General features: G+C 41.0%; 1 protein-coding gene across 1 annotated transcript in view; it reads right to left on the bottom strand.

The window, feature by feature from the left end:
• COLQ (collagen like tail subunit of asymmetric acetylcholinesterase) overlaps window positions 1-21,834 on the bottom strand; it is a 3,098,435-nt gene that overhangs the window by 1,253,220 nt on the left and 1,823,381 nt on the right. The window contains exon 8 of the mRNA XM_044066844.1: window positions 14,725-14,751. Within this exon, the coding sequence (XP_043922779.1) occupies window positions 14,725-14,751 (27 nt within the window). The remainder of the gene's footprint in view (window positions 1-14,724; window positions 14,752-21,834) is intronic.

The raw sequence follows: 21,834 nt of genomic DNA, 5'->3' as shown, positions 1-21,834 counted from the left end.
ATTTCCTCAACAGGAGCCCTTGCGGAGTAGGCAGACGAAGGAGGCATAGACCTGGTAGAGTGAGCTCTAACTAGATGGAGAAGTTGCTTGCCTTGTTGAGAATAAACTGCAGAAATGCAATCCATAATCCATTTGGCTAAGGTGATGTTGGAAACAGCCTGACCTAGCATATTTGGAGAAAAAGCAATGAACAACTGTTCAGATTTCCTGTTAGATCTAGTCCTGTGTAAATAAAAACACAAATATCTGTGTACAGCCAATGAAAGCAGCATGTATTTGCCTTTACTGGAGTAATTAGGGAAGAATACAGGTAAGTGAATAGTCTAGTTAATATTTTCCATTGAGGCGAACTTTGATATGAAGGACAGATTTGTTCAAAGGGAGACTATCCTTGAAGAAAGTTATATACGGAGGTTGAGAAGACACAGCTTGCAATTCTGACACTCTTCTGGCTGAAGTAATGGCCACTAGGAAAGCAGTCTCCAAGATAAAAATTTCAACTCACATAAGCTAGCAAGTTCAAATGGTTTCTGATTAAGTCGCTGAAGTAATAAGGTAAGATCCTAAGGAGGGGAAAGGTCTTTTATCGGAGGTCTGAGATGAAAAACCCCTTTCATAAAAGCCTGACATAGTTTAGAAGCAGAAACAGTAGAGGGAAAACTATCACCCTTCCCTAATGGAAATTTCTGATAGCCACAAGTTGCAACTTTATAGTGGAAAAATTAGCTCCATTCTGGAAAAGCGAACTAAGAAACATAAGGATGTCCAGGACTGAAGTAGAAAAGGGATTAAGGGATCAATATTCCTCTGTGAAGCCCAAATGGAAAAATCTCTTTTATCTACTACGATACACTTTCTTGGTGGAAGACTTCTGAGAAGCAAGAATAATTTCCCTGACTGGTGAACGTAGCCTGGACTTTCGTAGAATTACTGGAAGTGGAGAAAACAAGTGGTCAGTTTGAGGGATCAAAGATTGCAATCTGGTGTTCTGACAGATGTGAAATCAGATCCTGCCTGGGATCCACTATCCATGGAGGATATTTGGTGTAAGACCGCAGGAAGGGGAAGCATACCTGATGAGGCCAGTAAGGGGCAATGAGGATTAGACTGGTCTTCAACCTGCTGGCTTTCTGTAGAACTTTGAATATCAGGGGAATCAGAGCATAAGCATAGAGGAAACCTGGGGGCCAGTCGTGAACTAGAGCATCCCTGGGTGACTCCCCCAAGGGCGGATCAGAGTGAAGTACTTGCTGTACTTGTTGTTTAGGGGAGAGGCAAAAAGGCTGCAGCAAAGCTGGCCCCAATGGCTAAATATTTGATTTGTTACTAAATGGTTCACGGAGCACTCGTGTGGACTTAAGATCAATCTGCTCAGTCTGTCTGATTCCTTCGGGATGTGTGTTGCAATGAGAAAACTGTTTGAAGAAATTGCCCATTCCCAAACCCCCATGGTCTCCCTGCACAAAGGGTATGAATGGGTTCCCCCTGCTTGTTGATGTACCAAACCAGCAACATATTGTCTGTCAGAACTGCAACTGTCCCACAGGAAGGCAATCCTGAAAGGCTTCCAATGTCAGGAGGACTGTCCTCATCTCCGGTACATTTATGTGCAATTTGGTCTCTGTCATGTCAAGTCAAGTCAAGTCAAATTTTATTTATATAGCACCTTACAGACAAAAAATGCCACCAAAGTGCTTCACAAAATACAATAAATACAACATTAAACATAAGCAATCATCCCACACTATTAAAAGCTAACTCATAAAAATAGTTTTTTAGCTTTGATTTAAAAACTGCCATAGAGGAGGACTGCCTAATATAAAGCGGAAGCTCATTCCAAAGCTTTGGAGCTGCAACTGAGAAGGCTCTATCTCCTCGCATCTTTAATCGTGTCCTCGGAACTACAAGCAGGGACAAATCTTCTGAACGAAGTGCCCTAGTAGGAACATAAGGATGCAACATCTCTGCCAAATATTTTGGGGTTAAACCATTCAGAGCCTTATAAACCAATAACAAAATTTTTAAATAAATCCTATAAAAAACAGGTAACCAATGTAAAGCTGCCAATATAGGCATAACATGATCAAATTTACGCTTGCCTTCCAAAAATCTCCCTGCAGCATTTTGAACAAGCTGTAATCGAAGTAAAACACCATGACTCACTCCAAATAAAATGGAATTACAATAGTCTAGACGTGAAGTTATAAATGCATGCAACACAATTTCAAGATCATGTCTAGTCAAAAATGGCTTTACTTTAGCCAAACATCTTAAATGATAAAAAGAAGATGCCACAACCCCATTTACATGATCCCTAAAACATAAATCTGTATCTATCTTCACTCCTAAATTAACAACAATATCCTTTAAATAAGGAGTCAATTCACCACAATCCACCATAGAGGAATCAGTGTAACGGCTTGGACCAAAGAGCACTACTTCTGTCTTCCCTTCATTAAGACTTAAGAAATTTTCCATCATCCATGTTTTAACCTCACGCAACCAATCTAAAACCTTCAATATTGATCGATCACTAGCCTCATCCAAAGGCAGATAAAGTTGGCAATCATCAGCATATAGATAAAAATCAATATCATACTTCCGCAATATATCCCCCAAAGGCATGATATATATACAGAACAATAAGGGCCCCAAAATTGAACCCTGTGGAACTCCCCAAGGAAGATGCAAAAAAATCAGAAGAATAACCACTCATGGACCACATTCCTTGGACCATCTTTCCCTGAAAATCCCTCCCACCCCAAAAGGGAGGCATCCATGGTCACCGTGGCTGTAGGAGGGGGGAAGAATGAAAGGTCTGCTGAAATAGAGGTTGTCTTCAAGGATCCACCACTGAAGATGACACCGGCAAATCAGAGTTAGCCTGATTGGGGTTGACAATAAATGGCACAGAATAGACCATTGGACCGCTAGGGTCCACTGCAGAACTCGCATGAAGAACCTGCCTAGGGGCACTAGAATAATGGCAGCTGACACGGATCCTAGGGCCATGAGGACCAGTTGAGCTGGTGGTGCGGGGGTGTCTAGCAAAAGTTGAACTTGCTGTCCCAAGGTTCTTATTCTCTGGGGGGGGGGGGGCTGCTATCTGTGTGATTGTGTTCAACTGCATTCCTATGAATTTGATGTCCTGTACACCAAGCATCTTGTATTTCGCCATGTTTACTGTGATTCCCAGGTGATGGAACAGTTGCAGCATAACCTGAATAGCCTGAAGCAATTGATGCCTTGTAGGTGCTGTTAGGAGCCAATTGTCTAGGTAAGGAAACACCTGTAATCCTTGCAGACAGAAGTAAGCTGCAACCACTGCCATGCATTTGATTAACACCCAGGGGGGTAGTGGTGAGGTCAAAGGGCAGTGCTCTGAACCAGCTATGATTTGGCCCCAGCCTGAGGCTCAGATATCTCCTGGAACACCTGTCAATTTTGATATGATAGTATGCGTCCTGGAGATCTACAGAGCACATCCAGTCATAAGGGGAGAATGAACTGTATTGTAGCCATGCAGACCTTCAACTTCTTTATGAATAAGTTAAGACTGCTCAGATCCAAGATGGTTTGAAGGTCCCCTGTTTTCTTTGGAACCAAAAAGAAGCATGAATAAGTTCTGCATCCTAGTTGCTTGGTTGGGACCTGCTAGATGACTCTTTTGTCTAGAAGTTTTTGAACTTCTAGAAGGGCACTCCCCCTCTGACTGGGTGGCACATCAGGGAGATACATGTCGGAACTGGGAGGAGAAAGGGAAAAGGAATATAGTAATCTCTGGAAATTATATTTACCACCCAGGTGTTGTTTGTTACGTTTGTCTATGCTAAGGAATAAAATAGTTTACCAGTACCACGGAAACTGCACATACTACAGGTAACAACTGTTTATTTCATATATATATATATATATATATATATATATATATATATATATATATTAATATTTAATATATATATTTACTATGTATATATAGAGAGAGTTTAAGATTGAGTGTCTGTTTTTATAACTGATGAAGCAGTGCTTACTGTGAAAGTACTTTATAGTTGTGAATAAACAGTTGTTACTAGTAGTACATGTAGTTTGCGTGGTTCTGGTACACTATTTTATTCTTTACTGTGGACTTATTCTTGTGGTTGTACCAGTTTACTGACAGCTTTTCTTTTTCTTTGTCTTTAAGTTTGTCCATGCTTCTGGGTGTAAGGAAAGTCTGGCCCTGACTGCCTCCAGAGTAGGACAGCCAGCAGTGCTTCAGAAGCACTAAAAGGGCCTGTCAGAGAAAGGCTCTCTGAAGCCCTGATTTTGTGGACCCCCAATCCCTCTCAGGCAATGTCTACCATTAAATCCTCTCCCTTCATTTTGCGAATTGGAAAAAGGTCCTTGGGACTTAAGCAACCAAATTTTCTTCCCACTGCGTTGGTTCCTGGAGAAGGTCCGTTGGAGAAAAGAGAATTTAATCCCTAAGGCAGATAAGGTCTTCTCTTCCTGTTCACTGTGGGTGAGTATCTCTTTTACTGATGGCCCAAACAAGGAGGAACTGTCAAAGGGGGCATTAATGAATGACGCCTTAATGAGGTCCACATACCCACACAACCTCATCCAAGCATGTCTCCTGAGGGATATGCCTGAACCAGCCACTCGTGAGGTTCCTTCTTCAGAGTGGGAAATTAACCTCATTGAGGAATTAGCAATAGAGGGCATAGTGGTCAGCTAGGGAGAAACCTTCTTAAGGTCCTCCTCCAAAAGTGACTGTGTCAGAGACGTATAGATTTCCTTAATCAAATCTCTCTGAAGGCACATGAAGTGTGCCAAATAATTCAATGCTCTCAGCGTAAATGTGGCTGAGGCATATACAAACTTTTCATGCCTGTCCAAAGCCCTAGATTCCTTGTTCTGGGGATGAACAGTGGACCTCTGTTAAGCTATCTCCTTCTTGGTGGCTGCTGACACCACAATGGCATCAGCTGAGACACTTTACTCCAAAAAGGGCGGTCACTAGGGTGGCTAAAATATTTGTCCTCTCATTTAGGAATGGTCTCCGTGGTGTCAGGCTCCTTCCAAACCTGGCTGGCGATAAGGTCAATGAGCTGGTCCGTGGAGTGGGGTGGGGGACGCCAAGGATGTTGATGGGCTCGTCCCAAATGCCACCAGGAAAATTGCTTCTGAGGAAGGAGGGTGGGAAGGCTAGCCACCCTTTTTACTTCAGAATTTCTAAGATATCACCAAAGGAAATATCATCGGGTGGAGATAGGGGGGACCCTTCCCCTTCAGCAAAATCAGTGTCCTCTGTCAGTGACTCAAAATGGGAGTCCAGGTGCTTCCTCTTCCACCAGCACTTCCAAGGAACCTTCTCTACAGGGTTCTCAGGGAGGACTCGGGAAGACAGGGGGACCCCTTGCTGAGGGGTAGGCTGGAGGCTTTCCAGGAATGGCTGACCATGGATTGGACAGATGGGAGCAAAGCCCTGATCCACAGGGGACTGGGTAGGGACTGACAGAAGAAGGACCATATTCTGAGGTGTAGAGAATGCCCTCTCTTTCACCTGGAAGGCCGATGATGCCGGGAGAAGCTGCCCTCCCACCCCAGGAGCCAAAGCTGCCAAGGGAGAGAAGGACAAGGGACAGAAGAACAAGGTCTTCCTGGATCTGACACCTCCAAAAAGTACCATCTCCGAACGATCAAAGGCCAAAGCCCCCAGGGAAAGGGGCAGCTCTGAAAAGGTCGGAGCCGACACCAGTTCCAAGGACCCGGCACTGACATCTTAGATCCAGGATCCACTCTGCTCTGAAGGAATCAGAGCCAAGCTGTTCTGAGACACTGTCGGTGTCAAAGAAAGGGATATTCTGCACTCTGATGACAGTCCTCTCGGGAGTGCCAGGCCCTACAACTCCAAAGCCGAAAGTCCGATCAGAGGAGGAGGAGGGTGTGGTATAAGAGATGCTATTCTCATGGGTTGGAGGCAAGATTGCCAGCAGGATCTGGACTTTGAGAAAACTCATCATCTGATCCATATTGGAGTGGGACACCCAATAGGATCTACAGGAGACAGAGGAATGGATCAATCTGACCGGCGACAGGTTGGGCTGGATGGTTAGGACAGGTGAACGAGATTTACTCTGATAAGAAGTATAGTTCTGGGACCTCTGATCCGGGTGTGTCTGACCTGATGGAATCTGCTCTGGAGATGAGGATCTGTGGTGCTGTACTATCTCCACAGGCTCCAAGTGACTGCTCGGACCTGAAGAATGGGGGTCTGGCAGAGAGGAAGGCTTGGCCAGCACTGGCTCTACTGGATCCAGGAGCCCTCTTGGATCCGTAGAGAAGTGAGAACTGGAGGGATCTGAAGACGGTGGATCTAGCAGCCTCCTGCGCTTCTCAAAAGCTGAAGCCATGGTCCCCTAAGTAGCTGAGGGGGCACGCTTCTTTAAGACAGGGGTCTGGGCTCCAGAGGCCAGCAGAAGACCTCTCAGGGTCAGCTTGTCACGCCAATCAGTGAGGGCTTGGGGACTGAAGGCTGAGCAGATATTACATGGCATCTCCAAGTGCCCAGGTCCCAGACAATACAAACACCTTTTGTGGGCATCTGATTGGGGAATCTTATGCCCACAAGAGGCACACCTCTTAAAACCAGAGGGTTTGTCAGAACCCACCAACTTGTTAGACATACTTGAGAAATAACACACAAGCACAGCACACACACACATGTGCACACACACGCACGTGCACATACTGCACACATACACACACACACACACACACACACACACACACACACACACACACACACACACACACACACACACACACACACACACACACACACACACACACACACACACAGACTAATACTAGCTAACTATTAACTCAAAGATATGGGGAAAGTTTTTTTTTTTAAATAGTGAAAGAGACAGAGAAAAACAGAAAGGAGAGGTGGGAGAAAGCCCTAACACCAGTGAAAAATCTAATGGACAGGAAAAAATACCTGAAAACGAAGGGGAGGTTAACAGTATAGATACAGAAAAGCTATAAACTAACAAGGAGAGAGAAAAAGGCTATAATAATACAGAAATAAATGGAAAAAAAATGTACTTAACTGACTGGAGGCTCAGAATCACTTCTGTGTTGGAAGATGGCAAACAAGATCTGAGGGTTTGAAGAGGAGTGAGGCATTATGGGAGAGGGAGGAGTTTGAGGCTCAGATTGTATGTCTGGAAGAAATGGCCAAGTCAGATCCGAGGACAGATCTGAAGAACCATTTGTGATGCATAATGAAATGCACATCATCAGACTGTAAAGAAATAATGCCATCATCTCCACCCCCACCCCCCCCACAAGCTACAATGACCTTTTGTGTACATATTTGAACAGGGCTGGTTTTAGACTAAGTGAGGTTCAGGGAAGAAGCTACTACAAAGCCAATGTCAAAATCCACTTATACATCCTTGCTATATGGGGACAACCACAAGCTCTGAAGGCGTGCACAGTTTGTAATGCATTGTACCCCTTATTTTTGAGAATAAAAGTTATGTACTCACCATAATGTTCCTTGAATCTGACTCAGCCACTTCTTTTAGCTTGTGGAACACAAACTCTCAAGTTTCCCCCATAACCATAATGCCCTAGGCATCTAACATACCGCAGATCTTGTCTGCTGCCCCTTATACCTGCGTAGCATAAGGAAAAAAATAATACAACACAATCTGGGACTCAAACAAAGGAACAGTAGCTCCTCCAGCATCTTTTGATCCTTCCAAAAGTTAAGTTAAGTTAGGAGTTGGTTGGTGGGAGGGAAGTTGAGGAAGAATGAAAATGGACAACAAAGATGGAACGTTATGGTGAGTACATAACTTTTTATATGGTGTTGCCATTTTCATTCATTCCATAACTGATGGGACAGAGTCCCCATCTACCTGAATCCCTGGTAGACTCTAAGGAATGTTATTCTTGAGTACTGTAGAGCTTCACTCTTCCCCTCAAGACCAGATCCATTTTTTAATGAGTAATAAAGGTATGCGGATTGGACAAGTCGCAACCATGCAAATATCATCCATCAAAATCCTGGATAAAAGGGATGATGAAGTTGCCATGGATCTGGATGACTGGGCTTTTTAAAGGTTTTGGCAAAGCCAGGCCAAACTTTTTATAAACAAAAGATACACAATCTGTCACACAAGTTGATAAAGTTCCTTTCAAAACTGGCTGATCCAATCTAGTTTCTGACATGGATACAAATAATTGATCTGACTTTCGAAATTTCTCTGATCTGTGAAGATAAAAGCATAATTGTGAACATGTAACATGAAGTGCAAAATATATTCACCTTTTTTTAAAAATTTCGGAAAGAATATGGAAAGGTAATAATTTGATTAAAGTTAGATCCTAACACCAACTTAGGAAGGAAAGAAGAACTGGTTCTTAAGGACACTCTATCTTTATGAAAAACTAAACAGGGAGGCCTAGAAGATAAAGCTTGACATTCTGAAACTCTTCTTGCCAATGTTATGGCTATAAAAAATATAAACTTCCAAGTCAGATATCACAATTCACATTATGCAGCTGTTTCAAATTGACTCTAGGTTAGGGCTTGTAATATTAAATACAGATCCCAAGGTGGAACAGAGTCCTTGAAAGGTGGTTTGAGTAGAAAGGCTCCCTTTATAAGGGCTTTAAAGTACAATTACCAACTCCAATATGACAACTGGAAATGGCAGCCAACTGAACCCTGACCATAGAAGGGCTATCCCTTTCATTAAAGATAGAAGCCAGAAATTCAAGAATTTTATATTCTAGTGTTGAAAAAATGTCCATGTCTAGATGTTGTGCCCAAGGGACAAATCTTTTCCATCTGCTCTTGTAAATCTGCCTAGTGGAAGGCTTGTGGGAAGATAAAAGAATGTGGTGCACTGGAGAAGAGAGCTTAGTAGTCTGGCTATCAATGGAATTGGAGAAACTATGCAGTTAGTTTTGGGACCAAGATGTCCAGGTGAGTCATATCTCTTGGGTGAGACAGGAGGTCTGGAACTGGATCAAGAATCCAAGGTGGGTAAACTAGATGTGGCCAAAGGAAGGGAAACCAAATCTGTCGAGGCCAATAAGGGGCAATGAGGATGACTTTGTTCTTCAATCGAAATTCTTTCTGTAGGAATTTGGGGATTAAGGGGGTAGGGGGATAAGCACAGAGAAGACCTTGGGGCCAATTGTGAAGGAAAGTGCCTCTCGGTGACTCCCCCAGTGGACGGATTAGGGCAAAGAACCTGCTGTATTTGTTGTTCAGGGGAGATGTAAATAGGTTGCAGTATGGCTGGCCCCATTGATGGAAAATCATTTCTGCCACTTCTGTGTTGTGAGACCACTCATGAGGTAATAAGATGGACCAGCACAACTTGTCTGCTATCACGCTGGATTTCCCCCTGTATATGTGTTGCTATCAGAAATCGATCTGAAGAGATCACCCACTGCTACATTCTCATAGCTTCTCAACACAAGGGGTAAGATCCAGCTCCTCATTACTTGTTGATATACCATACTACAGACATATTGTCCATTTAAACTGCAATAGTTCCGGAAGGGAGATAGTCTTGGAATGCCTGCAAAGCTAGGAGTATTGATCTCATTTCCAGCACATTGATATGCAAGTCAGTTCTTCAGGGGACTATGTGTCTTAAATAGTCTTCCCCAAGAAATGCCCTCCCCACCCAATATGGGAAGCGTCTGTGGTCACTATGACCTTAAGCTGAGAGAGGATGAATGGATTACTCTGTGATATGTGATCTGAATGAATCTACCACCAAAGGTATTTTTTGCAGGTCTGAGTTGTGCTGATTTTGGTGGACATAGGTTGATGTAACATGGACCACTAGGCTACTAACATCCACTGGAGGATTCTCATATGGTATTTTCCTATTGGGAGTAGTACAATTACTGTGGACATCGATCCCAGGGTCCGTAATATCTTTCGAGCTGGCAATACTGATTTCTTGAATATCCTTCTGACCTAAATACGTGAATGGTTTGAAGCCTAGGTAATGGGAGAGACACTGTCATTGATGTTGCATTGAAAATGTCCCCTATGAATTCTAATGTCTGAGATGGTTGAAATTGAGATTTGTTGTAGCTGATTGTAATGCCTAGGTTGGAACAAATTTGGAGCACATATTTTCAATCTGCTATCAGCAGATGCTTGGTCGAGGCAGTTAGGAGCCAGTCATCTAGATAAAGAAACACTCGGAATCCCTGCAGTCTGAAGTGAGCTGCTACTACTGCCATGCATTTAGTGAACATCCTGGGGGCAGGGGTGAGACCAAAGGGGAGTGCTCTGAATTGATAATGACAAGCTCCCTACAAGATGCACAGATATCTCCTGGATTGTCTGTTCATTTTTATGTGATAGTACGCACCCTGGAGATCTACTGAGCACATCCAGTCGTCCTTGTGCATCTGGAACTTGGTATGCTGAGCCAGTTTTGTTCAGATTGCTGAGATCCAAAATTGATCTTCAGTTGTCTGCTTTCTTTGGCATTAAAAAGAATCTTGAGTATGTTCTGGATCCTTTCTGGTTTGGGGAGACTCCTTGAATGATTCTTTTTTCTAAAAGCTTTTGAATTTTCAAAGCTGCCCTTTTTCTATGACTGGGTGGAATGTCAGAAATTCTGTTCTGTAACTGTGGAGGTTGGGAAAAGGGAATTATATAGCCTCTGTAAATAATCCTTTGCACCCATGTATCTTTTGTTATATCCAGGCTCTCTGGTGTAGGGATAAGTGACTGTTGACTGCCTTCAGAGGTGGGCAATCGGGCCTCCTTTCAATAACGCTGATAGGGTCTCTCAGAGAAGGAATCTCTGGACCACTGGTTTTGCGGGCCTCCTCTGCCACGTAGGTGGCATCTCCCATTTGAGTTCCCCCATCTGCGCTTGGGGGAACTCTCTCCACATGGATCATGGAATGAACCTTGGGATTTCCTGAACCACATCTTTCAACCACCTCGTTCATTCCTGGAAAAGGTTCTTTGAGAAGTCAAAAAATGTACTCCAACAGAAGACAGGGTCTTACCATCTTTCTCACATCTGGAGAGTGTGTTTTTCACTTAGGGCCGAATAGCGAACTTCTGTCAAAGGGAGCATTGACGAATGATGGCTTGAAGGGATCTGCAAAGTCACACAGATGTATCCTGGCATGCTTCCTGATGGAAATGCCTGAACCCGCTGCTCTTGAGGGTCCTTCAGCTGTATGTGAAATAAGCTTCATGTAGGAGTTTGAAATAGACTGAAGGGTCGCTAACTGTAAAGCAATATAAGACTCTGCCTCAGCAGTACTAGTCCCTGAGAGGGATTTTGAGAGTTCCTTGATCAAATCCCTCTGTAAGCTAGTAAAGTATGCCAAGTAATTCAAGGAACTAAGAGCAAAGTCCACTAATGCATACATATGCTTCCCAAACCTGTCCAGCACCCTAGACTCCCTGTTAGGGGGAAGAAGAGAAGAACTCTATATCGTGAGTTCTTTTTTAGTGGCTGCCGCCATGACTATTCCATCCACTTTGTTCCATAATTTCCTTCCCTTCAGTGGTGCCAGGATCCTATCTGGCCTCTTGAGGATTGGCTTTACAGAATCTGGTTCCTTCCAAGCTTGCTGAGAGATCAAATTGATGAGCTCATCAGTGGACAGAGTCACCCAGGAAGTAGATGGACCAGTACCAAATGCCTCCAGGAATACCGATTCTTCTTGAGAAGTGCTGTCGGCAAACCATCCACCCCTCTGTTTCAGGACCTCTAAAATGTCTCCAAATGAGACGTCATCAGGTGGTGATCTTGCGGACCCTTCCCCTTCATCAAAATCAGTATCTTCTGTCACTGACTCCTGAGGGGAGTCCGATTGTCTACTCTTGCATCTCCTCTTCCTAGGGACTTCTACGGCGACATGTTCTGGAAAAGTATCAGAAGAGATAATTATGCCCTGTGGGGTCATCTGGAGAATTTGGGCTGGCTGCCCCTGTGCAGTAGAATGCCGAGGCTCATGACACAAAGACATCTGAAAACCAGAGGGAAGATCCAAGGGGGGAGGAGCCATATGATCTCTAACACAGACTCTTTCCAGGGAGAAGGAAACTGTCGGTACTGAGAAGGCATGTCTCTGGACCGATGGCTCCTTCCAGCCAGGAGACATTGCACCCGAGGCAGGAGTCAGAAATGAGCTATGGAATGCCGAGGCTCTAAGGGGCAGAGATAGCTCTGAAACTTTGGAGTCGATTCTAACCTCTTGGATCTGACAACTAAGTTGCGCGTCCAAGAGCCATCCAATTCCGAAATGCTCAGAGCCAGCACGCTCACAGAAGTCACGGGATCTGAAGACAGAGGCACCTTTGGATCCAAAACAGACAGCTCCAGGAGTCTTGAATCGGAGGGCTCCAGAACCAAAGAAAGGATCGGAGAAGGAGCCATAACTGGTGGGGTTTATCATTCTGTCCACATCTGCTTCAGTGAGACTTCTGGATGAATGGGAATGGAATGGAGGGAAATCTGTGTCTTTTCAGGAAGGGCAATGGGAGATGAGAGGGAAATGGATTCAGGAAGGACACATACCTTGTTCATGGTAGATGTCTAGACTCTCAATGGTGTCTGAAGTTGTCGGATCCTAAGGTTTTTTTGTCAGATCCAAGGTTTTCTGAGTCTTCTTCCAAAGCTCCAAGGTCAGATCCGAGGAAGATTAAGAAGAGCTACAATGCTCCGAAGGCCTCTTTTTTGCCTCCTTTTTCTCATGTTTGACCTCCAGTCGGTGACTCTCCAAAGGCCAAAGGAAGAAGGCCTTTGAGGATTAATTTTTTTTTCTGTCAATAAGAGCTGTTGGGTTGAAAGCTTTACAAATGGAGCATGAAGCTTGCAAATGCTCTGGTCCCAGGCAATGCATGCAGGGATTACTGGAATAGGACAACATGAGCTTATGCCTGCATTTGCTGCATTTTTTAAAACCTGACCTTTTATCTGACATGATAATGACAACATACAGTGATAACCACAGTACAACACCAGAACAAAAAAAAAACAAAACTAACCAGAAATACTACAAAAACTCCTACTACTCTTTTTTTTTAAACAGAATTAGAGGAAAAAACAATACAGGTACCAAAAATGGTATTTAGAAAATACCAGCTAGCAGTAAGGGAGAGAAAAAATTACGAACTTTGGTAATTAAGAATTACTCGTAGTAAGAAGAAAAAAAGGGAAACTAGAAAAAATGATAAGTGGTAAGGAGAAAAATAGAACAATTACCAGTGACGGTAATTAAGAACTAGCAGCGGTAAACACAAAGGAATAAATAGGTAAAGGGAGGATAACAAATAACGGTTCAAAAGCTATTAGTAAGCAAGTCTGAATAACTTATAATTTTTTCACAAAGTACACTCGAGATCTTTAGAGACCACGTCCATTCTCAATGGTGGCAAACGAAATCTGGGGAATGAGGGGGACTGTTGAACTGTGGGTAAGAGAGGAGCTTCAGAGTTTGTAGTATCCACGAGCTGTGAAACAGCGGCCGAGTCAGCTCTAAGGATTGGATCCAAACCCATATGTTGATGAATGAATGAAAATTGACAACATCAGATCAAAAAAATTAAAAAAAATGAGAAAGAAACACATTCAGCAGAGAGCCACACTGAAAGAGGCCAATTTTTCTTCATTTTATACATCAACAAATATATATAGCTAGTCAGGAACCAGAAAATAAAGCACTGTAAACAAGTAAAAATATTAGACATCACAGGCCCTGCTGACAAATCATTAATTTAAGCAGTTTATTAACTGAATAGCATTTTCCTCATCATATTTCTCTGTTAATCTGGTCTTTCTGCCACTATCCTCTTGGTTAAGTAAAACTGCATTTAATTTGAAACACCAGAAGTACCACAGAGATTCATCAGTCATCGTCACTGCTTTAAAATGGCATGGTTTAAATCTTGCGAGGTAAGTCAGCAGATTACTGATTGGGAGAGATCATGTGTAACTACACAAACTAGCAGTTTTCTTGGGATACGAAAACATTAGAACACAATAATAACAAATGTAATTAGTTTAGTCCTAAGGGAACCATCAGGATAGTTCTCAGCTATAAGACGGCTGTCCAGAAGGGTCATTTCCTACTGCTGGGTCAGCAACATTTTAGCTTACCCATAGCATAGAGAAACCAGCACCTGCTGTTGCATCTCAGTAATATAAACAGTAGTGATGCAATGACAGATGAATGAAAACACTCTGTATAACCCACAGGCTTCCTGCTGATAATGCCATTATTGAGAATTCCCAGATGTTAATAAATAAATAAGCAGGCAAGTAAATAACTAAACATCAGTTAGTTAATCAAGCAAGAAAGACTCTGATTAGTGAGGCTGTGTTAGGATTGTAAACCAGGCTGCATCTGAGTACACTTGAAAATTATGTTAAATTATGGGTATACAAAACAGACATTCTTGTTATACAGCTGAACATTTTATATAATAAACACTGCAGTCAGTAAACTGGCCTGACACTTGCAGCTCAACTATACAACTGAAGTTAGTATGATTTATAACACAGAATAAGGAATGTTGTTGCTCGCCCTATCTATGATTATGATCTTATGATTGGCAGACATCCATTAAGTGCTATGTGCCAGAATGCTAATGACAGACAGAGAGAGGTGTTTATTTATATACACTTTTAAAGTGAAACAAATTAAACTTATGCCAGCACTAACCTTGTCTCCCTTACTTCCAGTTTCTCCCTAGGGAAAAAAAAAGAAAGAGACAAAGCATTAATGATATTCCCCTCTTACGTTTCACTTTAGCATTCAAATGTGTACTCTGCATGTCCACTAAATCCATTAACTTTTAAATAAGAATGACATTTTATTAAACGGTAATCCCTGTTTGAGTGACACAGTATGCTTTAACTGTCCTTATTTATGCCATAGGCTGAACATATCCCACGCTAAGCACTTCATTTTCACTTTTAAACATGTGGAAACAGAATCTACATAAAGCATGCATAACTGGTTGATTGAAATGCCGAATATTTGCTTTATTTTGATTATAGGTTATTTTCTTTATATATATACGTGTGGAAGCAAGATAATGTCTTCACGGAATTCTAAGCTTGTAACATTAAAGCCTTCCAGCTAGAAAATTTGCATTCATGCTTCATAATAGGATAACATGAACTGTGCATCTATTATATAGCCCATTTTTTTCCTATCTGAAATGCTAATTTCCTATAGCGGATAAATTCTACACTAACAGCAGACAACTGCTCTAGTGCACAATATTTAGTTGCTGCAGTATCAATAAGTCATTATAAAGAAAACAGATATGTAGAATTGTTTAATTTTCTGATTATAGAATGACTGTATTCCAGCAATTCCTTCCCAGTGCTACTGCACAAATATTATAAACAATATAAGAAATGAGGTAGACTTCTATATTCTTATTAGATACATGCCTGCTCGTGATATCTAATTGTGTTATCATTTAACTTTTATGCTGAAATTACTGTCTTAGTGGCTGCAAATTGTATTGTTAGCCTAATAATTAATTAAGATTTAAATTCTAGTACTGTGCCTACCATTGCTAGTGTATTTTTTTACTGCTTTTTTCTTTTGCAATTGTTATTGCACAAAGTACAGAGTATTGTCTGCACTTAAACTATAAAAAAATGTTCCTTAACCCTTTATAGAAGAATCACTTATTGTTTTACTGTGCTGTTTCTCCCAAGGTGTAGCTGAGAACGGTCTCCAGACCCATCCACTAACCCATCCTGGGATGCAGAAAGGATTAATGCACCACAAAGACTTGTCCTCTGAAGTGAGTTATTTCCCAGGGATTCAGAGACCACAGTACCACTAAAGCAGTAAGAAAGATCCATCCTGTACTGCAGCCAGTGGTCTTACTGAACGAGTTACATGCAAATGCAGCAGTCCTGGGGCATGTCTAATACTAATTAGCCATTTACTCTGCCCTGCAATTATTATTAACATCTGAACAGCTTGGCAGAGTAATTCACAGAATAGTGCTACTCTCTTATTTGGCATCTGAAGTGGAAAAAAGGGTCAATGTTATCTTTTGACAGGAACTTCCAAGATGGATGCACATTGAGTAACAGCTTAACTCTAGCTCTCCAAGTGTGAAAATAGAAACTCAGCAGAGAAGGCCAGTAGACTTTTGTGTTTCTGGGTAAAATTCAGTAAGTAGTAAGCGTACTGCCTGGATGCCAGGAAAAAAAAAAAAAGAAATACAGAGCACCAGGAAAAAAAACAGCTAAAAAAACGTAAGGAAGAAACATTGTCTAGGGAAAGTTCTGTAGCTGTTCAGCAAAAAGCAATGCAACCTCCAGACATGACTTCCAGTAACCTATAGAAGATATAAGGAAACTGCATACAGACCTGGTTAAAAAAAAAAAAAAAAAAACACTGATGGAGTATACCAATACCAACAACAAAAGCTGGAAAAATGGAAGAAGCTTTAAACAGATATTCAGATGAGGTGATAAAGCTGCAAAAATCAGAGGCTGAAAGGAAGAAAAGGAAGAAAAGGCTGGCTGAATATGAGACTGCCCAGAAAGAGATGTTTCAAAAAATAATAGAATTAGAGGACAGAGCACAGGGGGAAAACAGGAGATTTTCAGCTATACCAGAGAAGCTGGAAGGAACAAACTGCAGTAATTTTATGAAAGCACAAATAAGCAACGGGACTGGTATTCCACAGCAGTTGTTGTTAGCTGAAAGGGCACATTGTGTGTATGCTCCAAAACCTGGGCATGAGAAAGCAATCTAGACATTTAATAATAAAGATGCAAAACTACCAGCAGAAGGAGTTGATTCTGACAAAACTGTAGCAGAAGGACAAAATACTAAAAGTGGGAGACAGCAGAGTGCTTGTGGAGAATGATTACTCATTGTACACTAGGAAGAAGAGGAATAAATTAATTCCACTATTCACGGATTGTCAAGATGCAGGTGTGAGATTCAAACCACTGAGCCCTGCTGTCTTCAAGATATTCTTCCCTGGAGGGACAAAATCATTTTCTGATGAAGTACATGCTAAGGAGGAAATACAAAATTTTGTCCAGCAAAAAGTGAGCTGTGAAACAGAAGCAGATTTTGTTTCTTGTTCTTCTGGTAATAAAGGCCACAGAGAGACTTTACCTGTAAAACCTTTTCCATTGTTTCAACAGAAACATTGGAGAGAAAGAAGGGAGCATGAGAGCTGACTAGAAGAATCAAGAGTATGTTGGAAATGAAGCAGAGACAGGATTTTAGAGATGGAGTTGAACAGTAATAAAACCAGAAACTTAATGTGGGATTACAGTGCAGTCATTATATTTGTGAAATATGACAGATAAGGAATTCTGGAAATATTGGACTTTTTCAGATTGTTTTGACTTGTAGGGGACTCTAAAATATATGCCCTAGTTCACGTCATTAAGGTTCGTAAAATGCTTTGGGGAAGGGAACAGAGGGAAGAAAGTTAACTGTGAGTAAAAAAATGTTTTTCTTAATAGTACTATTTTTGTGGTGTATGGTTTTCTTTGCATGCTATAAAGTAAAGTTTATGCAGATATTTTTAAGTGTAATGGGGATTGTAAATAGGTGCTGGTGATCTTTTTTCCCTTTCTTTCTCCCTTCTCTCCTTCGCCTTGTCCAGTTTTAAGAAATGTAGCACTGCAATGTAATAAAAAAAGCCTGGTTAAAAGAGCATGACAAAAATAAATTAATGTGGTTTTTCTGATTTTTGCATGGGGGGATGCCTGGCGTAAGGATCTTAGATTGATTTAGCAACAAGTTTAAGAGAAAGCAAGTAAATGAAAAAGAATATTGAGTATTATGAGACTTTATTTCTAGCAAATGAAATTATGCTTAGTAGCAGTTCTGTATCTGGCCCTCAGGTCTCCATGGAAATAAGCTGATAAACAGAAACTGACTGTCCAGTTCTCATGTCTCCATGGAGACAATCTGATAAAGAGAACCTGATTACAATCTGATGGAAAGTGATTGGCTGGGGAGGAGGATAAAAGAGAAACTGTTTAGGAGACTATAAAGATAAGTCAAAACAACTTAGCACTTAGTAGAAGCAAAGGCTGCACCAGTCATCTTAGCATAGATAACATCTTTTTAGGTTAACTCAAGTCTATCAGTGCGGCTGTCAGTTTGGGACATCTGTTCCTATTAGGAGGGCAAAACTTCAATATTTGAAGATGTACATAATTTTGTGTGTTAGTATTAAATTAATAGGTTTTGGGGGGGTATGAGGGTTTATTATTTTTTGAGGGCTTTCAATAAAACAAAAAACTTTTGTAAGATGTGATAGGATATGACAAGAAACAACTACATAAAAGTTCAACCTGCCAAACAGTGTATGCATGTAACACAAAAGCTGGAACTAGACATTTAACAAAAAATGTGTTATACATAAAGGGTGGGAATAATAACCCAATACAGTGATGCTTTCTGTAATGTCTTTAAATGTCAATGGTCTTATAGATAAATACGAAAAAGAAAGAATACTGAACCATATTAAAAAATGTATACTGCAAATAGCTATGTTACAGGAGACAGTTGGAAAGAACTGAACGTGTGAATTCGATAAAGAAAGATTTTTCAGGATGGTTATTATGCAGAATATCTAGGACAAAAGAAAAGAGGAGTACTTATATTAATTGCAAGAGGAGCTCAAATAGTAATAGAAGAGGATAAAAAATATAATAATGGCAGATTTGTAGTGCTAAGGGGCTACTGGCAAGGGAAGAGGATTACACTGGGATGCATGTATATTCCACCTAAAACTGCTATAATGGAGCTTAAGAAAATTCTAGGAGAAATAATCAGTTTTCAGCAATTAATATTACTTATATGTGGGGAATGGCATTTGATTTACAGCAATGAATATGTGTCTGGGGTGAAGAAGGGAAAGTATAACAAAGGGGATTAGATTTTTGAAGAAATTTATGAAAATATTTGGAATGGAAGATGTGAATTCAGTAAAACGAGTTTGGAATTAATTTACATATTATTCCCCAAGATATAAAAACTGGCCTAGGCTAGACAGAATTTACATTTTCCAGGAATGTGTGCATTTAATTGAAGGTCTTGATATGTACCCAATAACTATTTCAGATCACGTGCCAGTAATAACTAAAATAAAAACAAAGGGCAATTTCCCACCTATCTGTTGAAAAGATAGTGGAGATTATCCAGGGGTTATTCAAGAGGATAGAAATTACTTCTGAAAATATAGCTAGAGTAGGATAAGATTAAAGTAGAGTTTAAAATTAGGGTGGAAATAAAAGAAATGGAGCTATGGGTTAAGAAGTAACAAGAACTACTTAGAGTGACTGACAAATGTTAAAGTATTGAAGAATAGGGGGGGGGGGTCTCACAGAACAAAAACAAGACCAACTGCAGAATGCTAAGCAGAAAATAGGGGATTTCCTTGATAATATACACAAGTTTAGAGAGACTGCTGTTAAGAAACTGTTTTTTGATAATAACACTAAAGCAAAAAAACTTTTAGCACAACTCAGGCAAGAGAAAGTAGAAAGGGCTGTCACCAAGCTTAGGGAGCCTATAACAAGGATGGTAACAAGAGATCCTGCCGAGGTGTTGGAAATATTTGGAAATTCTATGAAAGTCTGTACAAAGCAGAGAGTAATGAAATCAAGAAAATAGGTTCACAGGCGATTACTAGGCTAATGGCTTAACACCCATTACAAGCCTAGCCAATATAACTTGATTTTACCCAATATATGGCCCCTAGGGGCAAGAAGATGGCGTGCATTTCTGCCTATGCCTTGAGTATCTTACAGACTGCCCCTGTACATAAGGGACATAACTACTACCCTAGGTGTGAATTCGCGATTCCCCATCCATTGAGCCAAACTGCATTGGAAGAGGGCCAGGGAAGGGCTCTGCTTAATTAATTAATTTATTTATTTAACACTTACTGGGAAAGTTCCACTTGGAACAAAGCCAATTTTTAGCAGAGGCCCAGGGAGAAATGCTCCAGACATATGTCTTTGTAATGTGGGAGGAAACTACAGCACCCAGTGGAAACCCACAAAAATGCAGGGAGGACATGCAGACTCCACACAGAAGGCACTCCAGCTGAGAATCGAACTGGAGAAACTCTTGCTGTGAGGTGACAACACTACCGCTGCACCACTGCACCATCCGGATATGAATGTGAATAGGAAGCCTGTTCCAAAGAACAATCTCTGAGGCACATATCTGTCTTTCCAACATGTTTTATTTGAGCCGCTGACTAAGTTTAGATCCCTAGATCAGGTGACCCTCATGCTGTTTGACTTGTGGATGTGTAGCAGCTCCATCAAGGTTGGACTATAAGTGCCTTGTAGGTCAGGCATAGGTCACCACTTAATAGTCGGTAGGAGACAGAGTAAAGGGATAGGGCTTTTAGTCTATCTGCACAGTTCATGTTATTTACACCCTGTATTTTCTTTGTGAGGAACCTCTGAGGTTGCTCCAGCTGCTGTAAGTGCCTAGTCAAGTACATGCCAAATGGTGCACTGTACTCAATTATTGGTCTAATGAGGGCTGAGTACAGTGGGAATACAAGTTCCTTGGATATGGATACCATAACTTTAATCTTATATTTATATCATATCTTTAATCTTCTATATCTGATACCTTGCTCTTAGTCTGGGAGACTTAGGCATTGTTTTTTTATGGGTGCAAATGCTAGTGTAGTGAGGGTGCTCTGCGCTGTATATATGTATTTGCGTTCTGCTTATCGCATGTGTTTTGAAGAGAGGAGGTAGCCTTCAAGTTCAGTAAATACTTAAATCTCTTACATATTAAATCATTAATTTCGACCCATAAAATGAGTTACAGACTGAAGTTTACAACTAAATCTGTAGCTTAACTCTTTGCTTTAATTTAGGTCCTTATCAAGACGTTTATACCACTGGTACTAGTCAACCTTTTTAATTAATTTATTTGTTAATTGGGAAGGCAAACTGATCTACTGCAGGCACTTTTCTGTGCCTGTGACTGTGCCAAAAGGGTTAAAGGTAAATTTAAATCATATTTTTCTGTCACTACTTTAACCACTGTATTTCACGAGAAAACTGGAACACAAACAAAAACATTAATCACTCAGTCAATTAATAAATAAAAATCCATAGAGGCATGGGGAAAACACACAAGTTCTACACAGACATTAATAATTTATAATCCCTAGATTTTGGGTCTGTAAGGCAAAAACATTAAGCACCAAAGCTTCTCTTTTTGATAGGACGCACTACAACAGAAATGGGACAAATAGCAACTAGTGTCCCTCAACAAGCGAGCAGGCAGACACACACACACACACACACACACACACACACACACACACACATGCGCGCATGCACACACATACACACAGACATCAGTATTTTATTAAATATGTGGCTAGATAAAACATAATGAAAACTGTATTTTGCAAACACTTTTAAAGAAAGAAGTCAGATCATTATTAGCACAAGTACTATTTATTGCTAAAACAATGTCTAGGCCTTAAACCGTCCAGTTACTTTTTTGGTCATGGTTATAGGATACATGGTCATGGATATAGGAAAGCTTCACAGGTCATATGCCATCTGCCTCCCCCTCAGCATGTTCATCCTGCAGTGTTCATGACAATTGTAAAAAGTGAAACCCCTAAGATCCTTTGACAACTACCTAACTTTTAACCAACCTGTAAAAAACTACAATCATTTGGAAGTCCAACAGCTGCTTTCCTCTTCGGAAATTAGGAAAACCTACAAAAAGACTGAAACTACACTAGGTATGTTTTTCTAAAAGTGAGAGTAATAT

Source organism: Protopterus annectens, chromosome 3.part1 (genome assembly GCF_019279795.1).
Source record: "Protopterus annectens isolate FY-2018-M chromosome 3.part1, PAN1.0, whole genome shotgun sequence".
NCBI lineage: Eukaryota > Metazoa > Chordata > Ceratodontiformes > Protopteridae > Protopterus > Protopterus annectens.
Note: the sequence above shows the minus strand (reverse complement) of the source record. Positions and strands in the feature narration are given on the sequence as shown.